At 40.8% G+C, this 16,535-nt stretch overlaps 1 protein-coding gene across 3 annotated transcripts in view; it reads left to right on the top strand.

Moving 5' to 3' along the window:
- Window positions 1-16,535, top strand: part of LOC134654952 (zinc finger protein 608-like) — a 152,059-nt gene that overhangs the window by 57,322 nt on the left and 78,202 nt on the right. For all 3 annotated transcript variants that reach the window (XM_063510384.1, XM_063510382.1, XM_063510383.1), the window contains exon 3: window positions 1,402-2,187. In XM_063510384.1, the coding sequence (XP_063366454.1) occupies window positions 1,462-2,187 (726 nt within the window). In that variant the 5' untranslated portion in view covers window positions 1,402-1,461. The remainder of the gene's footprint in view (window positions 1-1,401; window positions 2,188-16,535) is intronic.

Below are 16,535 nucleotides of genomic sequence, written 5' to 3'. Positions count from 1 at the left end.
GGTGTACCGGTACACCCTCGCGCTTCTAAACTATATTGAATTAAACTCGTAATTGTAAAATCAAATAAAGTAAATACCTCCTCATCGGTGTTTTATAAGAAGACCTCCGTTCTCTCAAGACACTTAACTATATGCAAAATAGTCGCGAATACTGCTTAGATTACGCAAGAATGGTTCATGGATTGATTAACGTGGCTGACGCTATTTACAGGATTATTGTGTGTACTTTTGTGTAAAAGTCCTACATTAAATGATATTCGTATAGATTTGGAATATTTGGATGTTTGTTACAACAAAGCCCGTTCAAATTTGATATCTATTTGGTATACCTAACCTGGCTTAAAATTTAGCTTTTGTCCCAGAAATCATTCTCTACGAGGTAAATTGGGGGAAGGAGGTGTTGATATGGAATAAGTTGGAAAGAAAATGAATAAATAAAACGCCTGAAAACCTCATTCGCTCTATATGGCAGCAGAGCGTCAACTAGCGTGGTCTAGGTGGTGTAGTGCCCCCAGCTTATCAACACTTTTACGACTCTTTTACGATTATTGCCTCTTAGTATTGGTTATAACTTCATGTGATATGAAATTTCTATAAAGGACTAATTTAAAAGGAACATGTTTGTTTAATAATTTTACTGCTTTCTGTGAACTTTAACATCAATGCCTATATTGCATAGGCATTATGGAAATAAGAATTACTCTATTTATTTTGCCTTTACGAGTATTGCGAAAAATAACTTATTGTGTAGGAGACGACCATAAAGCTATGCCATGCGGTTAAGTTTATGGTAGGATTGCTAGGCTAAGGCAAAACCGAAAAATAAAATTGTTATAGTATTACTTTACTTATGTATCTGATTATTGCGCGGGTTTGCAAAATGGTTTGGACCGAATTTGAAGGTGCTATAGTTTTCTATCTATATTTGCACCTTTTAGTATTCAGTGTGGATATAGTATAATGAGTAGAAGCACGAGCACTTTTCGAGTTCATTCCTTTTGAAATAAGGTACCTCAGGTGCCCTATACCTAAATCTAAATAGCACTTAAGCGCAGTTACGAGCCTTTTCATATGAAATATGGAGTATTCGGGGGAGAAAGTTAATTGGCTTTATCTTAGCCTTTGTCACGTAAAACGTTTTGTTGGGGCAAGTTGTAGCAGGGATCGGATACCGGTATTTTTTGTATGGGAACGGAAACGGTATTTTTTCGTTCTTTGCTAATTACTTCATTTCTAATTGAGCAATCTAATAATACGAAGTCATAGCCCAAAACACAACTGAGTCCTACATTTCGAGTATAAAATAATTCGAAAAATATGGTTTTTTCTAAGTTTTTGCAAAAAACCGGTTCCGATCCCTGAGTCGTAGTGAAGTGGTGTTAACGTGCATTGTTGTTGCAGGGCTACAATGGTGTTGTCGTGTGCGGGGCGCGAGGGGGCGGGCGCGGCGAGTCGGCGCGCATGGCTGCGTCAATGAGGGAGGGCGCGCCGGCCGGCGGAGCTCGCCCCGCGCCCCACGCGACCAACTTCGAGTACGATGACAACGAGTGGGATATAGGCATCGGAGACCTCATCATTGACCTCGATGCCGACATAGAGAAAACTGACGAGGCGGGCGGCATGGCGGCCCGCGCCGAGCCGGACGCGCAGCGCACGGCGCTCAAGATGAAGATCAAGCGCACCAAGCCGGGAACCAAGAGCTCGGAGGCCAAGCACGAGATCGTCAAGTCGAACGAGATGAACGGCGAGCCCAAGAGCCAGGGCGCCGCCGCCGCCCCGCCCGCCGCCGCCAAGCGCGGCTCCGGCGGCCACCGCAATAGAGATAAGGCGCGCGACAAGCACCACCACCCGCACGACGTGAACGGCGTGGCCCGGCCCGTCGCGCCCAACGCGCCCGGGCCGCCCGCGCCGCCGCCGGCGCCGCTGGCCCCGCCGCTCGCGGCGCCCGAGCCCCGCCCCTCGCCCGCGCCGCGGCTCGAGCCCCAGCCCGGCCCCGTCCCTGTCGCGCCCGCGCCCGCGCTAGCGCACGCGCAGCCCCCGCCGCCGCCCGCGCCGGCGCCCCACCTGCCCCACCAGCCCCACCAGCCCCCGGGGCCCACGATACCTATCAAACCTGAACCTGACGACTCGCGGCAAGAAGCCCCGAGTTCACAACCACCGGCCAAGAAAATTAAAACAGAACCTAAGGTGAGTGCATTTGTGGTCTTTTCCTCAGCTTCCTTAGAACTGTAAATCAGTCAGATTTGCTGTCGTTTTTCTTATTAGTAGACTACGCCAGTAAGCTGATATTGCTACCACTCGGGACTGTGCTAGCAAGACTGACGTCAACATCTGGCATCGACCGATGTTCTTTCTACCGGCAATAAAACTTCTATGAGAAAATGTAACGTTGAAATTATTTTTCGTGGGACGTGGAAACGAACGATGTTTTCCCGGAAGTATACTTACTCTTCGTAAATAAATTCCAATTTATAAATATTGTACCTACGCCAACAAACGTTTAGCAATTATTGATTCGTAGAAAAAAACTGCTTAAGTAATACTTGAATTGCCGCTCATCTTAAAATGAAAATTGTTGTCGGAAGAAAAAAATTGGCGTGTCAATAGGGCGAACCTTTTAATAAGATATACTGACCGGATCGCATTAGCCCTATTGTAATTAAGTAGGTTAGATTTAGATACTACGTAATTGGGTCAAAATTCAATAGCATAATCTCTAATTGGTAGTCCGTGTAATCTCGCTCTAATTGCCGATTGCCCTCCTCAGGGCCGATTGTTTCGTAGTCTATTTAATTGTTCGGGTTTAGGGATGTTTGCGCGCGTGATTGAGTGCAAACGTTGGGAGTAATCCACGCCTGTCGGTGCCGCATAGGTTCATTAATTCACCCCAGCCTCCTCCCGCCCGCTGTGCTTCTGGTCACAATACCTACTGCACTCCGCAAATTAATGCGATTGCGGCGGCTGTGGCAAATAAGGCTACAGATGCTGCCAGACACGAAAGGAAATTGTGCACACAGATATATTGATATAGATGTGAGAGATCACTGCGAGACTGTGAGAATTGTCTAAACATCGTTGTATTAATTAATATTTATGCAGAGTTGACAGCGTAATGAGAATCTTTCAGTAATGGGCAAAAACATTCCCGTGTTTAAGATTTCTCGACACGCATCTCAATCTAATAAAGTGAGTGCAAAATACACTCGCAAAATGCCATTAAAGCACACCGAAAAAGGTAAGAAATAGACTTGACCTCAAAATTGAGGAATGTGCTCGGTAGAGCACGATGTTGGCACACAAACGGTGCTTACGGTGGTTCACTTAGATAAATGTCTGCAAAATTGCATGAATGCCCACTTCAAACTTAGCACCCATTATTGGATGCTCGCTAACTATTCCCGCTCGCTCGGTTACGTAATAGTATCGAACACGGCATAATGCGGCCCAGGAGCTTCTTGCGGCTCAATCATCGGGCACCTGCATGCAATAGCGTCTTGCAACAAATGTATATTTATTGCACGATGCACATCATTAATCAAGTCGACGTGAGCGGGGTATTGCCAAAGGTTCATGCAAACTAGGCCCGCGCTCATGATCTCATCAAGTCATCACGTTTTTTTAACCGCATCAAATTATTGCCTTGTGACGTGTTCGCCATCTTATCGCGTAGTGCAACAGCTGCTCGAGTAATATAAGCAGTCACGCTACCACAATATTTTACGACAGCATTAAATTACGTCGCGTATGAAGGCGAATCATATATTTGCCAAAACCGCACAATATAAGAAAAGGGCGCCTCCCTTTGCTTTTCTAGTCATTAAGTATTCGCCCGCGGCGAGGGGAGAGAACAGAACACATCTCCGAAATTCCTTTCATTAATCACTGTCAAGGGCTCTAAAAATTTCTAAAGTTCTTGTAAAATCAATTTAACGTTCGCTACCCTAACTGGAAAAGTTTGTGCGAAGCGTGATAATTAAGACGAGATATCAATTTGAGCCCTCGACGCCCTCCGTGACGTGACTGTGCATTTCGGACCTTAACAACCCTTTTCGCAGCTGCGATTGATTCTTTATTTCTTTTGTTCCCTCTCTGATCAGTATTGCTTCCGACGTCGAGTCTCCGCTATCATTACCGACTGACCTCCCGCACACGAAATACAAACTCGTGACTATTGTCAGTCGCACTAATGCTTAATCTATCGTATAATACACTAAATATAACGAGCGAGTTTCGAATAAGGGGCGGACCCTCGTCAATAAAACGAGTTTAAATTCCCCACGTCGCTAATATGGCTATTGAAGCTGAGGGACGGATAACAAAAAAATACTTTGATTTTTGTCGAGTTGATCCAGGTTCCTTTATATTAAATTTGAAATGGAATCATGTCGTCTATTAACTGCGTAATATGGTACGGCGGGTTCCGTAATGCTAATCACAGCTTGAACCGGCCAATTAACGAATTAATCTACAGCGCTTAATTAAACAATTTGATCTATCTATCAATTTATATAATACTGCATAATTACACATGTTATCGCAGTGTATTAATAAGATCGGTATCGCGGTGTCCGGCGTGTCGCGAACGAGGTTAACAGCGCTGGCGATTACACTGATGGCTCTGAATAAATTTACATGTTGATTGGCTGCTGATCAGCGGCCGGCACTCGGCGGCCGTCGAGACTCGAGACCCGACGCCGCCGAGCGCCGAGCACGACTTCCTCGAACCCCTACCAACCGACCATTCAACCATACCCTTACTGAATTCGCAATTTAAAACACGATCAGGAAATCCAATCGAGTAGCGCTAGGCATTCCGAATCAGCAAATAGTTGTATAACGGCACACGGTTTTAATGAAGCGTACAACGAGCTCACAATTCCATCTTCATTATTTAATTTGTCATTACGCATATCCAAAGCGATATTCGCTGATTGCCACGCCGGGGAAATGTATCGGAAATTTGAAATGTTATTGCATAAACCAACGCCATCATGAATGATAAATTCTGATGAATTTTTCGCTTCAACGAGTTTATTTATTCGCCGGAACGGACGTATCGCGTTACCTGCCTCTGGCGTATCATCATTCATTTCGTAAAAACGTTATTGCTTTAGTCAAAGCCTTGTGACTATTGGACGGGAACTTTCGTGAAATGTACTTGAAATAATTGATTGACGATATCAAATCGCCCCTCTGGCTTGTAATGCTTATAATTATTGTTGTGCCCGTCTGGTAATTATTTTAGCCCCTATCTTCACGTATTACACGACAGTGTTAGTGCGAACAAAAAGGTCTCTTTGTGTTTCAAATAAATTAAATAATTACCTGAATATTCGAGTTTTTATCCTTCTTTTTTATGGTATGTCATGTCAAACATACTATGTTTGCCTTATCCAACCGTATGTATTAAACACTTAAACAGTAATGAGTAAAAAAAACCCAGATTTTTAAAATGGCATTATTTACGAAATTACTTTTTGGCTTTACAAAACAAAAGTACTTAACTACTTACCTACCTATGTATTTGATATCTGCTTTTAAAAATATATTATGTTTATTTATTAATCAGAATTGGTCTTACTCGTACTTCATTCGGACACAGTCCAGTTTGTTTTCGATGTTTGTGGCTTTCTTTCATTGGTCACTTTCGTTTAGTTAAAAATCAAAGATAAACTTGTATCAGGGTCATTTCATTTGGTAGCAGATCGTGAGGCAGTGAGGAGGGCGGATAGTAGCGTAGGCAGCAGCTGGCGACTACTGTGTAATTATTATTGGCGTAATTAGGATGTGGGGCCGCGGCCCGCGGCGCCGACAGACGCTCTAACAAATGCTATTATTATTTCCGCTTCGCATTACTTCGCTGCGGTTTGTTACGTTCTCATTCATTATGTCACGAACTGAAACTGTTATAAATACCAACTCCTCCATGTTAAATTGATTTAACATTAATTAGATACCATCTGCGTTCAATTGAATTAACCGTTCAGATTTAACTAGTCTGTTTACTGTTTGTTTAACGGTTTTGTAATTTCGTCCGCTATCAGATTGAAAATGTTTGGCCGCCGACAGATGTTTGTTATGAGCTCTCATTTTATAATAACCTATCTGTCTTCTGAAGAATAACATTGGTGTTCCGTATAAAAAGTTCCGTGTCTGAGTTGTCATAAACCCATTTAAGTTACACGGGTGTGTTTGCGGCTGGCAGGCCGGAGTGGAGTTGGACTAGTCGTTCGACTCGTCGGTTGTTTTGTCGGCGGAGGCATAATCCGCAGCTGGCGTGTACCTGGGCTCTTTGTTCGAGTGGAAAGTTTTGCTTGAGGGAAATGTGGGGAGCAGATTTGTCTCAGTATTTGGAATTTATAAAGGGGAACGACTGTTATTATGAGCTTTCGAGGGACCAAATTGCGTCTGGGATGTGAAGATCTGGTATAAACCTCGACGATAAACTCCGGGCCCTTACGTAACGGGCATTTCCATTGCGGTTATTCTGCAACAATAAAACGTTGAAGCTACTAATAGGAACCAATGTAAACGAGCACAACTCTATCTAAACACGATCATGTTGCCCGAAATTCACATGTACCTACCTTGTAATGTACAAGACTTACGTACGCTTTGGACGTGGCGGTGAAAAAACGACAGCGTACAGAAGGCCTACCGCGAACCACGTTCGATGTATTGCCTCTCTGTCGCACTTGTAAATTCGTACGTAAGTATCAAGAGGCATCACGTCGAACGTGGTTCGCGGTAGGCCCTCAGCACTCCGCACTCGGCTCAAATGGAGTCGCTGGACCAGTTCGCCGACTAATAAAACCTTCACAAATACAATATAGGGGAGCCGAGGATCAAAAGCCGATTTTTTGTTACATTTTTTTATAAGCCGCTATTTTGCCCTCTTTTGTGCCCGTGTTGTTTACTAATGGGTTCTGTTGGGTTCGACTTAAGATAATAACTCGGGGTTTTTTCTCGCCCATGTGTCGTGGAGCGAGTTTTTGCCGCCGGAAATGCGAGAGCGCTGTTGGGTCGGATTAAAATATATTTGTTGATCTTTCGGCTTAATCTGTAAACGGGCGACTGCCGCCGCGCCATGTTTTTATTTCCGAGCTCGCACGCTCGCGTCGATTTACTTTCTTTTTAACGCGAGGCTCTGTAAATTGATTCGAGGTATCTCCCTGTTTCATCTCGATATCTCATTCGGGGTCGCGTTCGTATAATCGTTATCGCCGCTTAATCAATCACCGTACTCGTTTAATTCCCCAATATCCTGTGTTCCAACTAACAATTACACGCGAGGGTCCCGTATCGGCGGCCAGCGGTGCCAATAACATAAATTCTCGCGGGCGGTCGGAAGTGTCCTACCTCCCCCTCTCTCCACCGAGATTGCTGTCGACTCGACAATCGATATTCAATCTCTTTGACGTTTTATACGTTCCATACTTTCTTACTTTGTGTCGGCATTTAGGGTACATGATTGGGATCGCAGTCTTAGATGCCTTGTTCGACGCCTGCCGCGTCGTTTATCCTTTCGAGTGTTTTATTTTTATCTCGGCGACGCTTTAGCTTTACAGAAATAGTAAACTTTCGTTGTTTGATGTTCTACAATAGTCTATTGTGCTCTGCTTACAGACTTTATTTACCTTATTGTACTTTATACAGGAATAATAGGTGTTTCTTCGAGTTACCGTTTTTATTATGGCACCAAAAACTTAGTTTGGACTCATGATTATCATAAAACCTGTTATCGATTAAACACGTTTATAATTATACTTATCATGTTAAGCCGTCAGTACTTCATTATTATACGCAGTCCATTAATAATGAAAGATGTTTATGTACGAGTAGTATGTACGAACAAGACATGCATATGTTCAGAGATTTTATTCAGTAGATCAGGGCTATTCATCATCGCGAATGTTTGTTAAACACGAGCTTTAAATACGTTAACGATTTCACTGAGCTCATAATTACGACATAGTCGAACTAATTAGTGAATTCCGGTGGAGCGAGTACCAGGCAGTCAGACATCGGTCGGGGGTAATTACAACCCGACCCGCGTCGCTTATCCCGCCAACTTATAATTGAAAGCTCGGTGGCCCAGAAGCTGTATCGCGTTATTGGGTGCGCATATGTAATTTGTTTGTTAAAGATGGCACGCAGTTATCCCTCTGAATAATTAAAATTCATCCCCTGAATGGGTCGGCGGGCCCATATCGATTTGGCTGTATGTGTCTTTGTGGTTCGCGCAGCCACTTTCGGGCGTTGCGCCCCTAGTAGATAAGTTCGTGTTACCAGATCGAGTTTTTGTTAGACTATCTGATAGTAATTTGTTTTCTACGAATCACCTCTAACGATATTGAATTCCGGAAAAGATCAGAACTTGCAAAGACATGAAACACCCCAAACACCTCGAAAGTGATGGAAACAGTTTCGCAGTCGCGCAGTAAAGCTAACCCCAGCGGCGGCGTGTCTGCCGAGCCGTGCCGTGTGAGCGCGGCTTTGCGGCTCGACGAACGAGCTGAGAACCGACAACCTATAGCATTGCCGGCTCTCCTAAACTCTGTATCTGGCTTGCATGTGTAAATGGAGAATAAATCTAAAGTTACCGTCCGTCTAAGCTTAATTTGCACCGACTTGAACTGAACCAAGTGAAGTAGTGTCATTAATGAGATGAGTTGGTAGTCGGAGGGTCGAATGGAGATTAAGTAAGACCAAACATTACCGAAGATGTGTTATATTCTCGGTATTCAAGTATAGAGAGAGCAAGAAAATATAAACATAACATATTTATCTAATACCTTTAAACGAGCAATTCTTGTTTATTTATATATATATATATTTATTTATTTATTTAGGGGATCTCGGAAACGGCTCTAACGATTTCGATGAAATTTGCTATATGGGGGTTTTCGGGGGCGAAAAATCGATCTAGCTAGGTCTTATCTCTGGGAAAACGCGCATTTTCGAGTTTTTATATGTTTTCTGAGCGAAGCTCGGTCACCCAGATATTAGGCTATTATAGTGCTTACATGCTATTTATACAATTACGTGCGTCGCATATTTATGTCGTAAGCAGTACCGTATAGTTACTGTTAATATGTTAACTTAGGCATATAGTACAGTCATTATAAACGTCATATCTTCATAAAAATTTGACATATCCACATTTTGGCATTGTAAATGCCTTGCAGAGTATGCTTGGCCGGACGCCCGACCCGACCCTAGTTTTCTATTAAATACAGATACTACAAATACATCACTACACCTTATAAAACAAAGTCCCCCATAAATATCACAATTCAGAATCAGATCATGTTCTTAGTGTAATACGCATCGGTTATTTTATTACGCAAAACATCAGGTATGATATAATTTTATCAATTCTAGCAAATATTTAATGTAGCTTAATGTAAGTATGTAACGACTAGATAAGAAACGAAACACTGATATAAGAAAAATCACAAAGCTGCAGGATGCTCTACAACACTGCAAGAGGCAAAAATGGAAATGGGCAGGTCATATGGCTCGTCGCATGCAGGAGGACAGATGGACAAAACGAGTCGCGACCACAGAATAAATAATAGTACTAAGTACAAAAGACTCACTCTCTAACAAAACCGCTATTAGGTGGCGACAGCGCCACGCGCGGCTTATGGCTTTCCCCAAAATTGGGGCCGAACGGATTTACTTTTAGCTACCTGTAGGGTAAAGGCACCAGTAGTCAGCCTTATAACGACTTTTTTAAGTTTGAACGTTCGGCATTTATACAGGATTAGTCGGATAATTAAACAAATGACATGGTTAGATCAATTGTTTATCATAGTTTTAAAACAAAATATTTTAAAAAATAACAATCCTCTTTATAATATCTCTAATTAAGTTTAAACAAAAAGTGGCACTTTTCTCCAGTAGTCAGCCTCCAAAATCCAGTAAGCAGCCTCTGTGTACCCAGTACTCAGCCTATATAAACTATTCATAATAATTAGATCAAAATCACTGATATTTATATCAAAATCAACGATATTATAATATTTATTTTTTCTTTATAATTTTTGTTACCGTTATTGTAGTTAGTTGTAGTTTTTAATTTTAGTTTATAATTTTTTGCATATATCAAAATCAACGATGTTATACAAATATCTATTTTTTATTACTATTTTAGTTATCGTTATTGTAGTTAGTTGTAGTTTTTAATTTTAGTTTATAATTTTTTTGCATATACATATGTATTACTTACCTACTTGTTTACTTATTTAATAAATAAAAAATCTTATAGGTACATACAATTCTTATGACACGAGATTTGTTGGCCATAGGTACTTAATTAACTAAAATTATTCTTGCAAACTAAGAATCGCAATATTTATTTTCTAATAATTAATCCGTCAAAAATTAATGAGGTAAAGCAGGTAATATATAATTATGTTCCTAGTAGGTATTTGGTAAAAAATAATTAATCGAGTCTATGCAGATCTAATTATCATTAATAAACAAAGTCATATACCGACCAGGAAAAAGCAAAATGATAGTTATGTATAGTTAACGTCAAAAATATGTATACACTTTTGAACCTTATTTCAATGAGATAGGGTTTAAAAATGTGGACATATTTTTGGCGGCGACGTACCAAGCAAGGTCAATGGCTGAGTACTGGATCCGCGAAACCCAGTGCTCAGCCGCATTAAAACGTTATTTCAAATGCGGCTGACTACTGGGTTTTACTTTAAATTGACTAGGGCATGCCTAACTAAATTTGAAAATATAAATTTAACGGTCCTAACGGTCGCATTGGCTCGAAAATAATAAAATAAACGAATAAACCAAAGGTCAGCCGTGGGGGGCTGGGCACTGGATTCTTTGGAAAAAAGTGTTATCCAGTGGCCAGCCCCCTCAATTTAGAAGTGAAATATTGATATTTTCATTCAATTATAATGCAATTTAATAGATAAAGTAATAAATAAACCAATCATTAACAAAAACAATAACTTTTAACATTAAAACATAGTTTTTCTTGCCTGTTAAGAGAACACCACGTGCAGTAAAAAATATGGCGGACATGACACTATTGCACTCGTCGACAAACAGCACCTGTATGAACGAGTATATTTCTTCCCCCCGTTCCCTCACCGCACCTGTCGTGTGACGTATTAACCAATAAGGAATCAAAGCTCCTATTTGAGTACTCGCGATTTGTTTAAACGAATATACCAGATATTTATGACCAATAAACGGCTCAAAAGGCTGACCACTGGTACCCGGCTGGCCACTGGTGCCGTTACCCTAACAAAGCGACGAAATCGCGGAGTGAGACACGCCTGTCACGACTTGGAAAGGACCGCCTGGCAAAATACAGCAAGGGAAACCTGTGGAAAGATGGATAGATGAAATAACGGGCAATAACTGGATGACCACGGCAAACAACAGAACTACATGGAGAAAAATGGAGGAGGCCTTCACTCACTAAGAGGTCCTTGATAGTCCCTACACGTTTAATTTGCATGTACTTTATATTGAAATTGAAATTGAATTTGAATTGGTTAGTACAAAATAAAATAAACATTTCGTGCAACGGTAACATAGTTCGTCCTTAGAAGTAATAATATTTGATTACAGGGTGGCAAAAACGCTTTTTTCTTTTTAATATTGGCGAGTTTCTTGATTCTCTCCTCTAATTAATTTTGAGAGGCGTTTCAAAAGGTAAGTGCTTTTTGTATAAACGTCAAGTCAAGGGTTTTACAGAATGAGTTTGTAGGAACATGCCTAAAAAGTATCGGTTTTCCTTTTGTTTAACAAAGAAGGAAATCTGTGTAAAAACATATTACTACTATTGCAACACTTCGCTTATATGCACCACTGTAGGTAGGTGTCTCGGTGAACGCTAGCAATTTTCTTGCGCTTTGTTAATGAAGTATGACAAATAAGTATTTAAAAAAAAATATTTGAAAGAATATACAGTGTAGGTTGTGTAATTCTTGATCTAATTTAGCGCTTCCATAATATTTTGACGCGCTGCGCCCACGCAACCTAACGCATCTATTTCTGAAACAGTTTCACGCATAAATCTCGACGCTATTCAAACCCTTGCTATTTGAGGCGAAGCCAAAAACACGATGTATTTTGTTGACAAGCGACTGAAACGACCCACGCCAAAAAGTCCCAGAAGCATTCGATTTTTAAATGCTCGCGTCTATGCGCATTTCGTTCAAAAATAGCCTTTTTATTGCACCCAGCTGGCTTTGGGTGCTGTGGCTTTTTACTATGCACAGTACCTCGTTTATTCTTAAAAGTGGAAAGCCAACCGTGCTCTGTTCCAAATAAAATTCAGACTGCAAACAACGGTAAATAGTTATAGAGTCCGATGCGACATCGCATCTGATAAATATCTAAAATAAAAACTCCGCGCATGTCGCAGCCAATTGACTTAATTGCTTATTTATGTAGGGCCACGTCCGAGGCAGGGCGCTTTAACAATTAACGAACATGCATGCAAATGTAGGGAGGGCATTCTTATCACGTCTACCCCCGGCGTGGAGTACGAAGAGACGTTTTATAATTACCGCCTTCCGCTGAACCGTTATTCTGAAATGTCGTTCTAAAAAGACATAAGTGCATGTGAAGTATAGAATACAAATACACGGGCCATTTAAAAAGACGTATGCGTTGTAAAGTATAATATAGCCATGAGCCATTTCAATCTGCGGCTACAATTAGTGCGACACTGCCTCAATTTACTTAATAACTCCAGACAGTTTCATTACTAGGTATCGTTTGACATTTTCATGTCCAATGATGAATTATGTATTATCAACAAAAAGTTGTAATTTGCAAAATATATATTTCCTCCATTTTAAGGCTGACAGAAATCTATTATTCATTCGGAGACCAGCTGCTTGGAATACTTTATTGTCAAACGAGTCCGTCAATATTCGTAAATGTCCCGTAGAACTTATTTCTGTATTGGCTGCATGGTGTGAAATATTGCTAGGCGGGGATGTAAGGGGCAATATGCCTTGGCAAATGGGGCGGAATATGACGGTTATATACGTTGTGTCGGGCTCGAGCCGTTGGCGAGGCAGACAAACGGATTGGAAACTTCCACACCGCGTTAATTGCCGACAGAGCCCGAACGCCGAGCACGTCTTAAATGAGACGGCTTCTTTAATGAAAATACCGAATGCATACCCCATTCAGTTCTCATGAAATACTCGCCGAGCATAAACCTTTTGAAGCGTGGCCCGGCCGCTTCACTCGTTATACGTTGTAGTAATTAGACAGCCTGCCCGATAGATAATTGAAATCGCGTGAATAATCGCCCAGTCGCCACAACTGCTCGCGGGCACGTCACATCGCGTGCTCGTCCAATGATTTACGCAAAAAATAAAACGAGACACCGAAACCTGACGCTTCTCAGAACGACGCCGGACATGGCGGCCGGTTATTTTACAGAATCGAATTTGTTGATCGAGTTAACGCAAAAAATACATAGAGATTTGCACTTTGAAGTTGCAGACAAGCGAATCGTAGCGTAGATAAAGCGAGCGATACATCGCGCGTCATGACTTACAATTGTTTCAGTAGACAGCTTGTGACAAGAGTTGAAGAGAAGCTTTTAATGGAAGAATAACGGTGTGCCATTTTTGTTTAATGAATGCTGCAATGAATAAGTTGCCCGATTAGAAACCGGACCATGTCTAGCGGTAATCAACATTCATTGCTACAAGTAGCGTACATAATTGTCCGAGGGTTACTAAACAAAGTCACCTTTCTCTTCCAACTTTCCACATTTTGTTTTGTCGACGACATATTCTCAGTTTGTCCGTACAACCAGTTATTACTCGACTCGACCCTCCATTTTCGGTTTAAAAACCTGTTTGCGCTGTTCCTTTATAAATTAAACACTTAATTACAACACGTTGGTCATTTACGCCCGCGGCGTCATGATAAAAACTAATAGCGGGTAGTTGTATCAATAATTATACATAATTAACTTAAAATTACCACCCCACTTACATTTTTGGGACCGGATCACTTATAATAAAGATATTTTTTGGTGAAATATTTAAATTAATTAGATTTCGTTTTACGCAACCGTATTTGGCGTTTCACCTCAATACACAAACGGCTTTGATTGATGATGATCGGCGACCGTGACATCGCTTTACAAATTGGACTTGGATTGTTGAAAAGGGATTAAAATATCACTAGAGCCGAGAACATTAGAAGGTCGTAGAGAAAAGTCAACAGCCATCGAGTAAAGTGGAGCGTTGTTTTGTTACTCGTGCTCAGTGTATTTGTCTAGCGAAGAGGTGGATGTTTGCCGCGGCCGGACGGCTCGGCTCGGCTCTCTGCTCGTTGAGGCATTTAAACAATGTAGGCGTCGGCCGCGGCCATTATATCGTAAATCACTGTTGACGCGCAGTAATTGGCTCGCCGACCGCGGCGGCGACTCGATTGCCTCTATTGATGGACCCCAGCCCCCTCCGATTCGATTCGAGATCGAACGCTGCTCGTTTCGATAGCTTCTGCATTTCGGAACTACCCGGGTGCGAGTCGTTTTCGACGCGACGAACTGAAACATGGTGGCGAGGCGTAGCGGTTCGGTTGATCGATTGATTGCTTAATTTTCTCTTTAGTAAACGCGTTGATTTATTATAATGTTTCTCGTTTTTATGTAATGCTCAATGATTAAAGCTCCCAATTGATTGAAAATAAATCTCACGATGTGAGTCCACAGAGTCCACTAGAACCAGTGTAGTGCATGTGTAGCGAGTGCCTGGTAGCTAACGTTATACGGACGGGTCACGTTTCAGTCGTAAAATGTGCTCGAGCTAATGTAATGTATGTACATAGGCACAAACGTAAAATGCTCGTAACAAATGACCAGATACAGTTACTCAAATCGTCCGTTGTAAAATGACGGAGAGCCGTAGTAGATAGCGTAGTAAATAAGTAGGTATATTCGCAGCACTCCCTGTTAAGTTTATACTTTACCGCCTGCGATAATACCCTCTGTCGTTAAGCGTTTTAATAAAAGTTTGTATAAAAGCGGTCTTAGCATTGAAGTTCTTCGTTCTCCAGTACTAGAGGATGCCTTAAGGAAAGAATATAAAAAATGTATTTGTTATGTATGATATGCACTCCTAACTAGATAGTTAGGAGTGCATATCATACATAACAAATAGTTAGATAGTTTAGGTATGCTACCATTGCAGTTAGCACAGATAGTTGTAGGATCCTTTAATCAGACATCAGACTGGTGTTTTGAAAATGTTTCTCATCGAATAACCACTTAATTTAAAATCCTAAGTATTTTACGCGGGCGTTCTCAAGTCAGACACTTTTATCTTTAGTTTTTTCGCTACCCATTATCTCGGATCCGCCTCGCTCGATTGAATCCACTACACTAAATTAGCTTTTATCGTTAAATGATTAAGGCTAGGCAAAAACAAAATGTGTTTGTTCACGTTCTGAAAACAGAAGTATAAAGCGGAATAGTTGCAACGTCAAGTTTACAAATTACAAATATTAAACTGCATGCTTTTGCAACACAAATTAAAATTAGTTTCAAACCTTTCAACGACACAAAGGCGGTAATATAACTAAATTAACGTGTAATAAAATAAACTATGAAATAAAATGAGTTTAGTACTTTTCGTTTTGCTTAATAAATTTTCTCTTCTAATACAGTGAAACCTGGTTAAGTGGGACCTGGATAAATGAGAAACCTCTATAGCTGGGACTCATGGTGCGGTCCCGACACTTTAGCACTGAATTACCTCTGTTAGTGAGATAAAACGAACCTCTATAACTGGGATACGTTGTTGTGATTTTATAGTCACATTTACCTCTATAATTGAGACAGAGAGTGTATTTTACCTCTTTTACTGAGACTATATTTATAAGATTACATTTTCCTAATTGTTTTTTTAGAATTTTATAGGAATTGTCCTCTGTATCTTAGGTAACGTCAATCTATGGCCTCTCTAACTTGGACTTTATTGATCAATTTCCGTATTCTTACTAACTCTTAGTCTATGCACAAATTCCGCATGTGCTTATTGTGTCTAAACGACTTCAAGTTTCATTTAGTTACTTTATGTAGTTAAAACTATCGAAACGAAAGCTGAAATTTTGATAAGTAACACGAATAAACAAATTTTTATTTAATAAATTTCTAAGACGCAATGAAGTCCGTATCAAATTTAATTGAAAAAATCTCTCCTTTGGAGAACCATTCAAAATAAATTCAAAGAAATATTTAAACATACTTAAAAAATATTTAGGGACAAGGATTATTTTACCTTATTCATTTTTAAAGATAATTACAAAATACCACCTCTATAACTGAAATATATCCTCTATTCTCACCTCTATTAATGGGACCCTCTGTAAATGAGACAGAAATTTATTTGTACCTGGCTAACTGAGAGCCTGTGTAAGTGGAAAACCTCTTTAAGTGAGACAAATCTGCTCGTCCCTTGAAGTCTCACTTATCCAGGTTTCACTGTATAACGGAGTATTTATATCTTTTGCAGGTA

This window comes from Cydia amplana, chromosome 16, assembly GCF_948474715.1.
Source record: "Cydia amplana chromosome 16, ilCydAmpl1.1, whole genome shotgun sequence".
NCBI lineage: Eukaryota > Metazoa > Arthropoda > Insecta > Lepidoptera > Tortricidae > Cydia > Cydia amplana.
This window is presented reverse-complemented; position numbering and strand designations above follow the sequence as displayed.